The following is a 15,203-nucleotide window of genomic DNA, read 5'->3' as shown; positions in this document are numbered from 1 at the left end:
AATGCCAGTGTGAGTTACCCCAGTGCAGTAAATCCCCTTGCATTGAACAAATCCTCCCTGATGTCTAAACAAAAGAAATCTTTTCATTCTTCTGATGAGAATCAATCATTAAATAGCATTTGCCAATGCCAAAAATCAACACCGCTTTTATTACAGCCTATTGCTTCCCTGAGGTGTAAAAGTAACCTGGTGTATTCGGGGGACTCAAGCATGGTCAATATTAAGTTTTCTCCTTAGCGAGCCTCAGTAAGTAAGCAACCAATGAGATGTTCTCAGAACAGCCCATGGTCCCAGTGAACTCCCCTCTGGGGTGAAGAAAGGAGAGCATGCTGCTTCTCATCAGGGGATAACGAGGAGCATATTGTGAGTTATGGGTACAAGCATACTTTGAAATCAAATGAAAGTGCAGAGTGCTTTACAAAGGTGGATAATAAAACTCTTCCTGTTTTGCAGGAATGAAATGAAACACCGAGAATTGAAATGACTTGCCCAAGATTGTCTCATAATAAGGCCGTGTCTGCACTAAAAACATTTGCCGATTATAGTAATATTGCTTAGTGGTATTTTTTTATACTGGCAAAAACCCTAGTGTCGATGCAGTTGTTCTGGCTATTGCCGGTATAAATTGGGTCCATGCCAGGAGCGTTTGCCCTTTGCCAGCACAGCTATGCTATACCAACAATCTTTTTTCTAGCATAGACCTGATTTTGGTCAGCAGAATAGTCTGCTACAGTAGCCACATCACCTGTGTTTTCTTCCTTGCTCTGCTGCTAAGTCACTGTGACCATGGATGCTTTCCTGAACTGGGTAGTTCTGTAGTTCAGAGGAGCCCCGGATCTCAACCTCAGTGTTCATTTTTTTTTTTTTTTTCCCCCTCTCCCCTTCTCATTTCCTATACTCTACAGAGTGATGAGCTGATACTGGTTTGCTGACTTCTCAATTCAGGTTTTTTCCAAGTTTTGTCTATCTTGGCAACTTCCTGGGTTGGAAAGAAAATCCAATGTAGTTAACTTCTGTCCTTTTCCAGGTGGTTTGGATATGAAAAGCTTGTTGTGCGTGGGGAAATTGGGTGTCTCGAATTCCCATTACAGGGTGGACCAATATCGAGAATGCTCCATGCTGTGGCTCCAGATTCTGTCGTCTCCCAGCGAGTGATGAGTCTTGGCCTACAAAATTCTCATCTGCATCCAAATGTCCTTGAAGTCTAAGGGAATTTTAGATTCTGGATTTTTGGCTCAGGTCGTTAGAGAGAGACCGGCTGTAGAGTGTAGACCTGGATATGAACTTCCTCAACACGTGGAGGGAGGCAGATCCAGAGTTTGAGCTGGACAAAAGTCGAACCAGTCAGTTTTCTTCCATAGTCTCGGTATTGAAATTTTTAAGTCCTTTTTGAATCCTGGACTTTTCTAACTAGTAAATCCCAGTGCCAGATCTCCTGAGGCACATGAACAAGCCAGAAAGCTCTCCTATGGAAATGCTGATTAGCTTGCAGTTTGCACACCTGGATATAGTCAGCTGTACTAAGAAAAATCTCTCATTGGCTTAGGACATATAATCAGTGAATAGCAGAATATATAGTCAGTCAGACAGGTACAAAGAAAGATCAGGCCTGCTGAGGACTGCAGGGTATATGTGGCTCCCAATGAGAGAGAGAGAGAGAGAGAGAGAGAGTCGGATATATATTTCTTACGGTTAGGCACTCTCAATTGCATGTGCACATTTGGGCACAATTCGAGTGTATAGAAAATACCACACACACTAACTGAATATTGTTCATGCATGTGGCCAATGAACCCTAGCAATTACAGGCTCGATCTCTGAAAATCTGGCCCACTGGGTGTCTTGCCTTTCTCTATCCTTTAAAAAACAAACAAAAAAACGAACGAAGAGTACTTGTGGCACCTTAGAGACTAACACATTTATTTGGGCATAAGCTTTCGTGGGCTAAAACCCACTTCATTGGATGCATGCAGTGGAAAATACAGTAGCAAGATATATATACACACAGAGCAAATGAAAAAGGGTGTTGCCATACCAACTCTAACGAGACTAATCAATTAAGGTGGGCTATTATCAGCAGGAGAAATGTGTTGGCACTGGAAGCCTGAGTTGCAGCTAGGCCAGGCTGTACCCGTTTTGTGGCTAATCGGTCTCCTGGGCCATCAGTGCAAGACCTTGTCACCAAGCATCGGTTCATTTAACAAGAAATGCAGCAGAGCCTGTACCATTTATTTTTGGTTGGGGACACTTTAATTTCTGACAAGACCCTCTACTCCAGTCAAAAGCATCTCTCTGGAAAAGGCTTGCCCAGCCCTGCTGACTTCTCTGAGCATAATGCATGGCATGCTGCTCTTGACTTCTCATTTGAAATTCTGTAGTTCAGAGGAGCCCTGGATCTCAACCTCAGTGTTGTGTTTTTTCTCTCTCCCGCACTCATTTCCTATATTCTACAGCGTGATGAGCTGATACTGGCTTGCTGACTTCTCAATTTACAATAGATTTATCTTCCGTGCAGAAAGAAGCTAACGGTTCTATAGCCTTCAGTAAGGAACATGCACTGACATGGGACCATCCTCTGGGTCAAGCCAGAGCATTCTGGGCCTGAAGTCTCTTGGCTGCTAGTTTGTGTTACAAAGAGAGGCTATGTATTGACAGGGCTGGGCACACTGTTGTCACTCAACAAACAGTAATTGAGCTCAGTTCATTCATATGGGGAAACCTATCCAACAATGGCAAGTTTTGTGTCCAGAGGCTCTGCTCCTGTTGATGACAGTGGTGCAGGAACCAGCTCTAGGTTAGTAAGGAGGCTCCCTGTAGGGTTCTGCTTGCACACAGTGGCTTGTAGGATTAGAATCTAACTCTCTGGGCTAAGGGAGGTTCAGACAAAGAGATGGGAGAAGAATCTTGTTCGTTCCTATATCACTTGCCCACATGTTCTATAATCCCTATTCAAAATTTGGCTGCCTCTCCCCAATCTCTAGATTTAATAGCAAATATGGTAGTGAAGTCTCGCTTTACTATGACACTGTGATTTTTATAAACTATACTACGGTGCATTTCCTAGCATGGCCTGACTTTATTATGTAAAGAATTCAAAACTAAACTACAGGTGTCAAAGAAAGCAACAAAGTACACTTTTTTGATGCATTGTCCCGGCAGGTTTAGACTTTGAGGGGACCATACTGTCAGATCCCTGTATGGGCTATGGCCACAAGGAGTCCTGTTGAAGTTAACCCTCCCAGGGAGAGACGTGTGTGCAGAGGAGTGGGTTGTTTTGTTTTGTAGTAATATATATACACACTACTGTATGTTTACATTGGGGAAAGCAAGGTCAAAGAAATGCATCTTGCCTTTCGAGTGGAAGGTGGTAAGGTTTGTGATGGTGCTCAGTTCCTGGGGAAGTTCATTTGACAGTCTTGGGCTGGCCTCCAGGAGAGTTCCGTCTCCTGTGCAGACGAGCCTTACCCTTCTTGTAGAGAGCTCCCTTGGGGCAGAGGAGCATAGTTGGCAACCACACTCTTTATCCTGGGGTTGTCAGTCTTTAGATACCTTGGGCCCAGGCCACTGAATCCCTTGAGGATAAGGCTGGGGACCGTGAACCTGAGTTGATATTCGATGGGAAGCCCAAGGTGTGAGTGGAGGCAAGGTTGGCTGTGCTCACAGGAGCCAGTGCAGCTGAGGAGATGCTCTGCAGCAGTCTGTACTGCGTGGAGTTTCCACAGTGCTGACGGCTCCATGTCCAGGCATACTGGACGGCTCGGTCTAGCCGAGAACGGACGAAGACGTGAATAACTGAGGCCAGGTCATCGTTTGTCAGGATGGGAAGGCGTCTCCGAGCCAGCTGGAGATGCTAGAAACATAGCAGCATCGGTGTGTAACGCTGAGAGCTCAGCATCCGCGAGGAAGTCAGGAGCCTCCTGGACTACTGGCTCAATTGACCAGTTGTAGGTGTGAACCTTCAGGCAAAGGAGACTGGGCGGTGGCTGCAAATGCCTCAAAATACTTTCCTCTGCCCACTAGCATCACCTCTCTCTTGCCTGGGTTCCGCGCCAGCCCTTTGCTGATCTCGTCCAGGCCCCGGGCCATGTGGGGGGTGGTCGTGGTGGTGTGATTGCAGGTGGTGAAGGATAGGTAGAGCTGTGTCACGGATCTAGTGCTCGAGTCCCTGTTGTCGGACCGGTGCCCGGCCTGGGTGCATGTAGATCTTGACTAGGACCGGAGCGAGAACTGATCCTTGTGGGATAAATGATAGAAACTGGCAGGCAAGGAGGCTCCAGCCCGGGAAGGGAGGTACCTGTTTGGGTTTGGAAAGCGTGGCTGGGTCGTTGGAAATAATAATAATATTTATTAAATCCCCTTCACGGCCTTCTGTCTTTCGCTTCCCTTTGCTTTAATGCCTGAAACCGCCTCTCCTGCCCTGACTGCTCAGCCCCCTGGCCAGGGAGCAGCCTGCGGGCTCTCGACAACTCCTGCTGCGCCAGGACCTACCTCCGCCCCTGGGGGGAGCGGTTCCCGCAGCGGACCCCCCCCCCGCCAGCGTGCAGGGGGCTCCCCGGGCGGGCGAGGCGGCCCGCTCTCGGGTCCCAGGGAGCGCCGGGAGGAGGCTGGCCCCGGGGCCGCGGCTCTCGCCCGCCGCCGCCGCCGCCCCGCGGGGAGCAGCCCGGGGCTCGGCGCTCGCTCCCCGCTGCAGCGCAGCCAGCCGGGCAGCAGGGGGAGAGCCGGAGCCGGAGCCAGGAGGAGCCCGTCCGGATCCCGCTTCCTCCCGCAGACCGGCCCCGGCGCGCCGAGCCCTCCCTCCTCCCGGCGGTGCAGCGGCCGGCCCCAGCCTGGCTCCGTCCCCGAGCGAGCTGCGCCCTGCCCCGGGCGGGGGCCGGGGACCCCGCCTGGCCGCGCCCTGCGGAGCCCCGGCGGGTGCCCGGGCTTGATTCCTGCCGGAGGGGGGCCGCCCCCGCCCGCCGCCTTTGTTCGGGGGCATGCAACAGGTCCCCCGAAGTTGCTGCCGCCGCTAGAGCGGGCGCCCGGCGGCTCCGGCCCGGCCGAGATGGGGAGCGGCGCCCCGCAGCCCGGGAGCCAGGACTGAGCCAGCCCCGGGGCAGTGCGGGGGGCCTGGCAGGATGGGCGGGGGCTGACGGCTCTCAGCCGCACCACCCCGCGGCCCGGAGCCGGGCGGCGTGTCCGCAGCGTCTCCCCCCGGTCCCGGAGAAGCGGCGTTCGCGGCTTGGCTCATGCCCGTGGGGCTGCGGGCTGTGCCCAGCTCTCCGCGGGGGAGAGCCCCCCGCTTGTGAGCGAGGCGTGGGGGAGAAGCCGCCGAGTATTGCCATGAGCCCTGGGGCCAGCCCCCTGCCCCTGCCCACTGGGGTGCTCTGGGGCCGTTGGTAAGAAGCTCCCTGGATTTTGTTTCCAGTCCTGTGGGGTTTTTGTTTTTTTTTGTTTTTTTTTCCCTGCTGGCAGCAATGAGGGACGATGCCGGTTGTATTTCTGTCTGGTGAACGAAGCCCTCCAGCTCTGCGTCCCTGCGGGGGCGACCCTCAGAGTGCTGGGGGTCTGCACTTCCACTGAGGCGGGCACAGAGAGGGCACCCTGCCTTGGAGCTGCTGAGATCTGCTGCCCAGCTGCCTCGCTTCCCACCAGGGGCTACCGAGACCAAATGCTTTTGCATGAAGCCCAGGGGAGGCGTTTCAGGTGAGGCTCCTGGTGGCTTGGCTATACCATGGGCACCAAGCAGACCAAAGGATGCCAGCCTCCCGGTGCAGGGGAGAGCCCCCAGTCACACAATCCAGGCTCCCGCAAGAAGATGCCAGCTAGGGACCGGGGAGACTTCCTAGCTTCCTTCATGGTGAAGTCCAGTGATAAGTTTGGGAAGAGTGGTGGGAACTTGCCCCCTTATCACCGGCGAATCAGTATGATCCAGGACATGCTGCTGCTAGTGAAACAAGGGAAACAGGAGGAGGCGACTGAACTGCTGAAACACCTGCGACAGGTGAGTGAGGTGGCTCTGGAGGTTGGAGCATAGGATGGAAACAAGGTTGGGGTCTAGCATAGGGTCCTGTGGGGAGGGTGTAAATGGGAAAGATCATCCTAGCAAGTTCTTGGCAAATGAGGTATTGGAAAACCATTTAAAACTAGGTTTCAGAGTAGCAGCCGTGTTAGTCTGTATCCGCAAAAAGAAAAGGAGGACTTGTGACACCTTAGAGACTAACACATTTATTTGAGCATAAGCTTTCGTGAGCTACTTGAATGCATCCGATGAAGTGAGCTGTAGCTCACGAAAGCTTATGCTCAGATAAATTTGTTAGTCTCTAAGGTGCCACAAGTCCTCCTTTTCATTTAAAACTAGGCAGGATTAAATGCTAATAAATGGGAAGCAATCTCTCCTTGGTAGGTGGCATGGACTGGGTAATCGGTAACACAGCTTCTCCAGGTCGAGCTTCTATCGCATGACTTTATGGGCAAGGGTTCAGAAACTCAGCAACTGTTGGGTGGTCATGTCCAAAAACTTGTAGAAGTGTTGGGACTTCACCCAGTGTTTCATTTGCAAACTAAACTTGGTGCAATGTAGAAGCCTTCAGAAAGCATCTTTCTCTCTTTTATTGCTTCCAGTGATAGCTTTGGAGTCCAAAATAAGAGTGGCTGGTGTAAGACGTTCCCATTTCACTTTCCAAAAGTTCATGTGTAAAGAGCTCTTTAAAGCATCCACAAGTCTCTGGGTATTTTGACCTATCAGCCTTTTGTCTCAAAGATTCCTAGCTCTTTCTTTACAATACAAAAAACTCGAACAATCGGCAGCTTCGGCTATATCTTACTGTTTTGCTACATACCAGTTGATGGAATTTAGCTCCTGTTTGATTAAGGCTTGTAGAAATTACCTTGGGATCTTTAAGGATGGAATGTGCTATGTACAAACAGGGAATTATTAATATATTCTCTTACCCAATGCCCCTCAACTGAAAGTCTTTTCCAATCAGGTGTTAACTGAGAGACAGCACTGTCAAAGGTTGGTTTGAGCAAGTGAAAAGACAGGCAGAGAGCAATGTTCTCTGTCCTCTGGGGCAGTGGTTCTCAATCTTTTCAGATTACTGAACCACCAAATTTCACTTCACTTAAAAACAACTTGCTTACAAAATCAGACCTAAAATACAAAAGTGGCACAGCGCACTATTGCTGACTTTCTCATTTTGACCATAGAATTATAAAATAAATCCATTGGAATATAAATATTGTACTTCTATTTCTGTGTATAGTCTATAGAGCAGTATAAACAAGTCATTGCATGAAATTTTAGTTTGTACTGACTTTGCTAGTGCTTTTTATGCAGCCTTTTGAAAAATTAGGCAATTATCTAGATGAGCTGATGTATCCCCTGGAAGACCTCTGCGAACCCGCAGGGGTACGTACTTCTGGTTGAGAACCACTGCTCTGGGGCACTGAAACAAAAGCAGAAAGAAGAGTGGCTTCAGAAGTAAAAGGCCATAGTGGGGCTGACCCTGGTTTGGGGAATTCTTAAAAGGAAACAAATTGGTCTGTAAACTGGTTCACAATTTCCTGAGGTATTGGGTGACAATAAAAGTTCAAAGTGCTATGGGAACTTTTGAGACTTTTTGTTTTATGGAAGTGATGTGCTAATCAGTTTTCAAGATGAAAGTGAAAACGGACCTATCCACACCAAACTGGATTTGTTTCTAAGGTCTTTGTTTCTTGAGGTCTGCAAGACGCATAGACAAGATGTACTTTGCAATGGGAGTGATCAGTGCCACCTAAGGGAAAGTTGCTCAGGTTTTCTCTGTATGGCAGTAGCTTCCTCTTATTCCCTAGAATTGTTGTGTGTGTGTGTGGGTTCTTCTGTGTAAAAATGCACCCTTTCTACTCTTGTTCTGTGTTGTTTTCTGCCTTTCTTTTTTTTGTCCTGTTGTTGTTGTTTTCCTTCCCTTTCACTGGCGTCTGCTGGAGAGGCATTTCCCCTTGAAGCCAAGAAGGCAGGTTGTGTGACTTGTAGCTGTCTTAGGGTATGTCTACACTATGAAATTAGGTCAAATTTATAGAAGTCAGTTTTGTAGTAAGCGTTTTTATACAGTCGATTGTGTCTCCCCCCACACACATGCTCTAAGTGCATTTAGTAGGCGGAGTGCGTCCACAGTACCGAGGCAACCGTCGACTTCCGGAGCGTTGCACTGTGGGTGGCTAACCCACAGTTCCCGCAGTCTCCACCGCCCATTTGAATTCTGGGTAGAAATCCCAGTGCCTGATGGGGCAAAAACATTGTCGCGGGTGGTTCTGGGTACATATTGTCAGGCCCCCCTTCCCTCCCTCCCTCCCTCTGTGAAAGCAACGGCTGACAATCGTTTCGCGCCTTTTTTCCTGGCTTACCCGTGCAGACGCCATACCACGGCAAGTATGGAGCCCGCTCAGCTCACCGTCACCGTATGTCTCCTGGGTGCTGGCAGATGCGGTACTGCATTGCTACACAGCAGCAGCTCATTGCCTTTTGGCAGCAGACGATGCAGTATGACTGGTAGCCATCGTCGCCGTACTCCAGGGTCCTCTTTTAGCCGACCTCGGTGAGGTTGGTCGGGGTGCCAGGGCAAACATGGGAGTGACTCAGCCAGGTCATTTCCCTTTTAAGTTTCGTCTCATGGCGATTCAGTCCTGCCAGCAGTCGTACTGCACTGTCTTCTAATGAGCAGCCAGGAGACGACGGCCAGCAGTCATACTGCACCGTCTTCTGCCGAGCACCCAGGAGATGACGATGGCTAGCAGTCATACTGCACCGTCTGCTGCCAGCAAGATGTATAAAGATAGATGAAGTGGATCAAAACAAGAAATAGACCAGATTTGTTTTGTATTCATTTTCTCCCCCCCTTCCTCCCTCCCTCCGTGAAATCAACGGCCTGCTAAACCCAGGGTTTTGAGTTCTATCCTTGAGGGGGCCATTCTATTTCTCCTTGATGCAAAGCCACTACCTTTGTTGATTTTAATTCCATGTAAGCCAACCCGGTAAACCATGTTGTCAGTCACCCCTCCCTCCGTCAGAGCAATGGCAGACAATCGTTTTGCGCCTTTTTTCAGCGCAGACGCCATAGCACTGGGAACATGGAGCCCGCTCAGATCACCGCTGCAATTACGAGCACTATAAACACCGCATGTGTTATCCAGCAGGATATGCAGAACCATAATCTGCAAGAAAAGCGAAACCAGACGAGGAGGAGGCGACTGCAGCGCGGTGACGAGAGTAATGAGGACATGAACATAGACTTCTCACAAAGTACGGGCCCCTGCAGTGTGCACATCATGGTGTCAATTGGGCAGGTTCATGGCATGGAACGCTGATTCTGGGCCCGGGAAACAAGCACAGACTGGTGGTACTGCATAGTGTTGCAGGTCTGGGACGATTCCCAGTGCCTGCGAAACTTTCACATGTGTAAGGGCATTTTCGTGGAACTTTGTGACTTGCTTTCCCCTGCCCTGAAGCGCAAGAATACCAAGATGAGTAGCCCTCACAGTTGAGAAGCGAGTGGCGATAGCCCTGTGGAAGCTTGCAACGCCGGACAGCTACCGGTCAGTCGGGAATCAATTTGGAGTGGGCAAATCTACTGTGGGGGCTGCTGTGATGCAGGTAGCCAGCGCAATCACTGAGCTGCTGCTATCAAGGGTAGTGACTCTGGGAAATGTGCAGGTCATAGTGGTTGGCTTTGCTGCAATGGGATTCCCCAACTGTGGTGGGGCAATATACGGAACCCATATCCCTATCTTGGCACCAGAGCACCAAGGCAGTGAGTACATAAACCGAAAGGGGTACTTTTCAATGGTGCTGCAAGCACTGGTGGATCACAAGGGACTTTTCACCAACATCAACGTGGGATGGCCAGGAAAGGTATGTGATGCTCGCATCTTTAGGAACTCTGGTCTGTTTCAACAGCTGCAGCAAGGGACTTACTTTCCAGACCAGAAAATAACAGTTGGGGATGTTGAAATGCCTATAGTTATCCTTAAGGACCCAGCCTACCCCTTAATGCCATGGCTCATGAAGCCATACACAGGCACCCTGGACAGTAGTAAGGAGCTCTTCAACTATAGGCTGAACAAGTGCAGAATGGTGGTAGAATGTGCATTTGGGCATTTAAAAGCGCGCTGGCGCAGTTTACTGACATGGTTAGACCTCAGCGAAACCAACGTTCCCGTTGTTATTACTGCTTGCTGTGTGCTCCACAATATCTGTGAGAGTAAGGGGGAGACGTTTATGGCGGGGTGGGAGGTTGAGGCAAATCGCCTGGCCGCTGATTACGCACAGCCAGACACCAGGGCGGTTAGAAGAGTACAGGAGGGTGCAGTGTGCATCCGAGAAGCTTTGAAAACCAGTTTCAGGAATGGCCAGGTTACAGTGTGAAAGTTCTGTTTGTTTCTCCTTGATGGAAACCCCCCCCGGGTTCACTCTACTTTCTTGTAAGCTAAGCACCCTCCCCACCCTCCTTTAATCACTGCTTGCAGAAGCAATAAAGTCATTGTTGCTTCACATTCATGCATTCTTTATTTATTCATCACACAAATAGGGGGATAACTGCCAAGGTAGCCTGGGAGGGGTGTTGGAGGAAGGAAGCACCGGGTGGGGTGGTGGAGGAGGGAAGGACAAGGCCACACAGCACTTTAAAACTTATTGAATGCCAGCCTTCTATTGCTTGGGCAATCCTCTGGGGTGGAGTGGCTGGGTGGCCAGAGGCCGCCCCCCCACCTCGTTCTTGGGCGTCCGGGTGAGGAGGCTATGGAACCCGGGGAGGAGGGCAGTTGGTTACACAGGGGCTGTAGCGGCAGTCTGTGCTCCTGCTGCCTTTCCTGCAGCTCAACCGTACGCTTGAGCATATGAGTTTGATCCTCCAGCAGCCTGAGCATTGACTCCTGCCTTCTTTCAGCAAGCTGACTCCACCTACCATCTTCAGCCTGCCTCCTCTCCTTGTAGTCATATTGTGTTTTCCTGCACACTGAGATTGTCTGCCTCCACGTATTTTGCTGTGCTCTGTCAGTGTGGGAGGACAGCATGAGGTCAGAGAACATTTCATTGCGAGTGTGTTTTTTCGCCTTCTAATCTTCGCTAGCCTCTGGGAAGGAGAAACATATGCAGCTGGTGGAGGGAAAAAAAAAAAGGGAGAGTGGTAGTTAAAAAGACACATTTTATAGAACAATGGGTACACTCTTTCACGGTAAACCTTGCTGTTAATATTACATAGCACATGTGCTTTCATTACAAGGTTGTATTTTGCCTCTTATTGAGGGTATGCCGGTTTGGTGTGAGAGATCACTCACGCAGGGCCAGGCAGCAGAATTTGGCTTGCAGGCAACCATGGTAAGCCACAGTCTTTTGGCTTCTTTAACCTTCATAACATGTGGGAATGGTTTCAAACAGCAGCGCCCTCATTTGCCATGCGAAGTAGCCATTGGGTTGGACTTTAACAATTGGTTGGCAATTTAAAAGGAGAGGCTGCGGTTTCCGGGTTCACGTGCAGCAGAAACCCAACTAACTCCCCTAGTCCCCCGCACACCCAATTCTCTGGGATGATCGCTTCACCCCTCCCCCCCACCGCATGGCTTACAGCGGGGAAACAGTTCAGCCACAGGCAAACAGCCCAGTAGGAATGGGCACTTCTGAATGTCCGCTTACTAAAACCACCCTATTTCAACCAGGTGACCATGAATGATATCACTCTCCTGAAGGTAACACAGAGAGATAAAGAACGGATGTTGTTTGAATGCCAGCAAACACCGGGACCATGCGATGCAATGCTTTGTTCTACAATGATTCCCGACTATGTGCTACTGGCCTGGCGTGGTAAAGTGTCCTACCATGGAGGACGGAATAAGGCTCCTCTCCCCAGAAACCTTTTGCAAAGGCTTTGGGAATACATCCAGGAGAGCTTTATGGAGATGTGTCTGGGGATGGAGCGGAAATCCTCCAGGGACGTTAACAGACTTTTCCAGTTGCTGTACTGGCCGCGAATGCTAGGGCAAATTAATCATTAAACACGCTTGCTTTTAAACCATGTATAACATTTACAAAGGTACATGGTCACCAGAGGTCCCTTCTCCGCCTTCAGGGTCCGGGAGCCTGCCTTGGGTGGGTTCGGGGGGTACTGAGTCAAGGTCCAGGGTGATAAACAGATTCTGGCTGTTGGGGGAAACCGGTTTCTCCGCTTCCTTGCTGTGAGCTATCTACAACCTCCTCCTCATCTTCCTCGCCCCCAAAACCCGCTTCTGTGTTGGCTCCCACTCCTTGGACGGAGTCAAAGCACAGGGTTGGGGTAGTGGTGGCTGCACCCCCTAGAATGGCATGTAGCTCATCATAGGAGCGGCATGTCTGGGGCTCTGGAGTGGCTGTTTGCCTCTCTGGTTTTTTGGTAGGCTTGCCTGAGCTCCTTAATTTCCATGCGGCACTGCTGCGGGTCCCTGTTATAGCCTCTGTCCTTCAAGCCGCTGGAGATTTTTTCAAATATTTTGGCATTTCATCTTTTCGACTGGAGTTCTGCCAGCACGGATTCATCGCCCCATACAGCGATCAGATCCCATACCTCCCGTTCAGTCCATGCTGGAGCTCTTCGGCGATTCTGGGACTGCATGGTCTCCTGTGATGATGAGCTCTTCATGGTGACCTGTGGAGGTGAGCTCGCCATGCTGGCCAAACAGGAAATGAGATTCAAAAGTTCACGGGCCTTTTCCTGTATACCTGGCCAGTGCATCTGAGTTGAGAGCGCTGTCCAGAGTGGTCACAACTGAGCACTCTGGGATAGCTCCCGGAGGCCAATACCATAGAATTGCATCCACAGTACCCCAAATTCGACCTGGCAAGGCCGATTTCAGCGCTAATCCCCTTGTCGGGGGTGGAGTAAAGAAATCGATTTTAAGAGCCCTTTAAGTCGAAAAAAAGGGCTTCGTCCTGTGGACTGGTGCAGGGTTAAATCGAGATAACGCTGCTAAATTCGACCTAAATTCAACCAGGCCTTAGGAGTAGTTTCATTGAGCACTATGGAGGAGAGGCTGTAAGAAGAAAGGTGTTGTTTTCTTTTCATGTTCCCTACCGTGCTCCCCTGTTGTCTGTTTTCACCTCTAGATAACGCTCTCTTCCCCAAACCATAGTGCCAATTCCTACAGGTGATACAATAACACCATTATTAAATGACAGGTTTCAGAGTAGCAGCCGTGTTAGTCTGTATTCGCAAAAAGAAAAGGAGAACTTGTGGCACCTTAGAGACTAACCAATTTATTTGAGCATAGTGAGCTGTAGCTCACGAAAGCTTATGCTCAAATAAATTGGTTAGTCTCTAAGGTGCCACAAGTACTCCTTTTCTTTTTATCATTATTAAAGACCATGCGTATTCTCCTTTGAGTGTCTGCACAAATCTCCCAGTGAATGTCAGTGAGGGTTTTGGGTGAAGAATGTGGCTTGAAAGAGGTAATGATTCAAGTTCTAAATTGTTGCCCCAAAACACCAAATAGGCCATGTCAGAGCTTTGCAGTAAAGAGCTTGATCTAATGCCCTTTGAAGTCAATGGGAAGAGACCTGTTGACTTCAGTGGATATTGGATCAGGCCCAAAATTAGTTGTGGTGGAAGCAATAATTATCCTCATAAGAAGGCTTGTTGTCTGTGCAGTATCACGGAGCAATGTTTCCCACGTTTTCTGTCTTCCAATGCCCAAAGCGCTTTAGGCTTGCTTGCTTCGCAGCTGTGATCCGAAGCCGTTCTCCTAGCTTGGGCAGGAGATCCCTCTTTCCCTGCTCTGGATCAGTGAGGTGGAGAATCTGAGTGAAATGTGACATTTAACAGTGGTTGCCCTTATGATGAATCTTGCTGCCAGTGTGGCCTGTTACCATGACTGGGGGAAAACTGCATATCCACTGGAGCCAGAAATTCCTTTCAAAATGCTGGAGGAGGCAAGGAACCTGTTACAGTCTGATGAGTCTTTTAAAAAAGAGGGTTTCTGCAGAAGAGCTCAAATAAAATATACCTTGATATGTCATAATAGGGAACACTTCATCCTAGAGAGTATAATAGACTTGATTATTCCCTGCCATTCCCAAGCATTATTCCCTGCCACCTAATTAAGAACTTAAGAGCCCCATTGACCAAACTGATTTTCTGTGGCTTTGAGAGTTTAATTTTCAGCTAGTAGCTGCAGTTCTCCGTGCTTTTCTGTGTGAGGCTTGAGTGCTGGCTGAATTGATCTGCAGGATTCCTGTACGTGCTTCCTATGGATCTCTGATCCAAAGCCTACAGAAGTCAAGGGAGGGACACCCACTGTGGCCCTATATGTATGTCCGCTTGCAGGCAGTGCTTTTTGCCTGGAGACAGCCCCGAATCTTGGATTGGGTTCTTCCACAGTTGCCAGCATCCCTAGAAAAGTTACATATTATGGACAGCAGCAGGAAAACAAACACCAGCTGGCGGGCAGGACGGCCTACTAAACTGAGCATCAGAATGTCTGCATTTTATACTCATCTCTGCCACGGATTTGCTGTATGCCTTGGGCAAATCACACAATCTGTCTGTGCCAGTTTTCCAGTGGGAGTGATGCTTACCTCGTTTATAGATTTGCTGCAAGATTTAGTCAGTCAGTGTTTGTGAAGAACCTTGACTATGTAAGGAGCTCTGCAAGTGCTAAGTGTTATGAAGTGAAGCAAGCTTTACAGACAAGTTGGGGGAAAAATAAACGACAAATGAGTACACTTAAAGTGTCTTGTTACAAGGCTGCTCCCTAGGGAAAATGCACTATGTGGTCTCCAGCACTGAGGCAGTTCTACACACTGCCTCTCCTTAGAATCAGCTTGGCTTTCCCACTGCCTTCCAAATCCTACAGTTGTCTTTAAAGAGCATGCATTGGCTGTTTGCACAGATGGCCTGATTTTGCCACCGACTCTTTCAGCTGGTGTTAACCTCTGCTGCTGCTGTTTCCTTCTGTCTGTTAATAGTGTCGACTGCCTGGAGCCCGAGAGTGTGCCTGGAGCATCACTTGTAAAGCTAACATCCTAAAAAGAAGTATTGTGCTCTCTTCTTCTGAGTGTGCACTTCCCTGGAAATCAGCATCTCCTCTGTGCATCTGGCATGGCGGCTCCCAGTGGGTGCTGCACATGGGGCATCTTTTGTTTTTTGTTAGTGAGACGAACAAATTGAGGATGAATGGAAATGTACAGAAATAGCTATAATGCTTGTCTATAATTCGAAGAA

General features: G+C 49.4%; 1 protein-coding gene across 1 annotated transcript in view; it reads left to right on the top strand.

Moving 5' to 3' along the window:
- The first annotated feature begins 5,140 nt into the window (after positions 1 to 5,140).
- Positions 5,141 to 15,203, top strand: part of LRRC75A (leucine rich repeat containing 75A) — a 195,541-nt gene continuing 185,478 nt past the window's right edge. Inside the window, exon 1 of the mRNA XM_077836603.1 lies at positions 5,141 to 5,980. Coding sequence (XP_077692729.1) covers positions 5,711 to 5,980 — 270 coding nt within the window. The 5' untranslated portion in view covers positions 5,141 to 5,710. The remainder of the gene's footprint in view (positions 5,981 to 15,203) is intronic.

The sequence above is a fragment of the Eretmochelys imbricata genome, chromosome 17, assembly GCF_965152235.1.
Source record: "Eretmochelys imbricata isolate rEreImb1 chromosome 17, rEreImb1.hap1, whole genome shotgun sequence".
In the NCBI taxonomy this organism is placed as follows: Eukaryota; Metazoa; Chordata; order Testudines; family Cheloniidae; genus Eretmochelys; species Eretmochelys imbricata.
The sequence above is the reverse complement of the archived record's forward strand: the minus strand, read 5'-3'. Positions and strand labels throughout refer to the sequence as shown.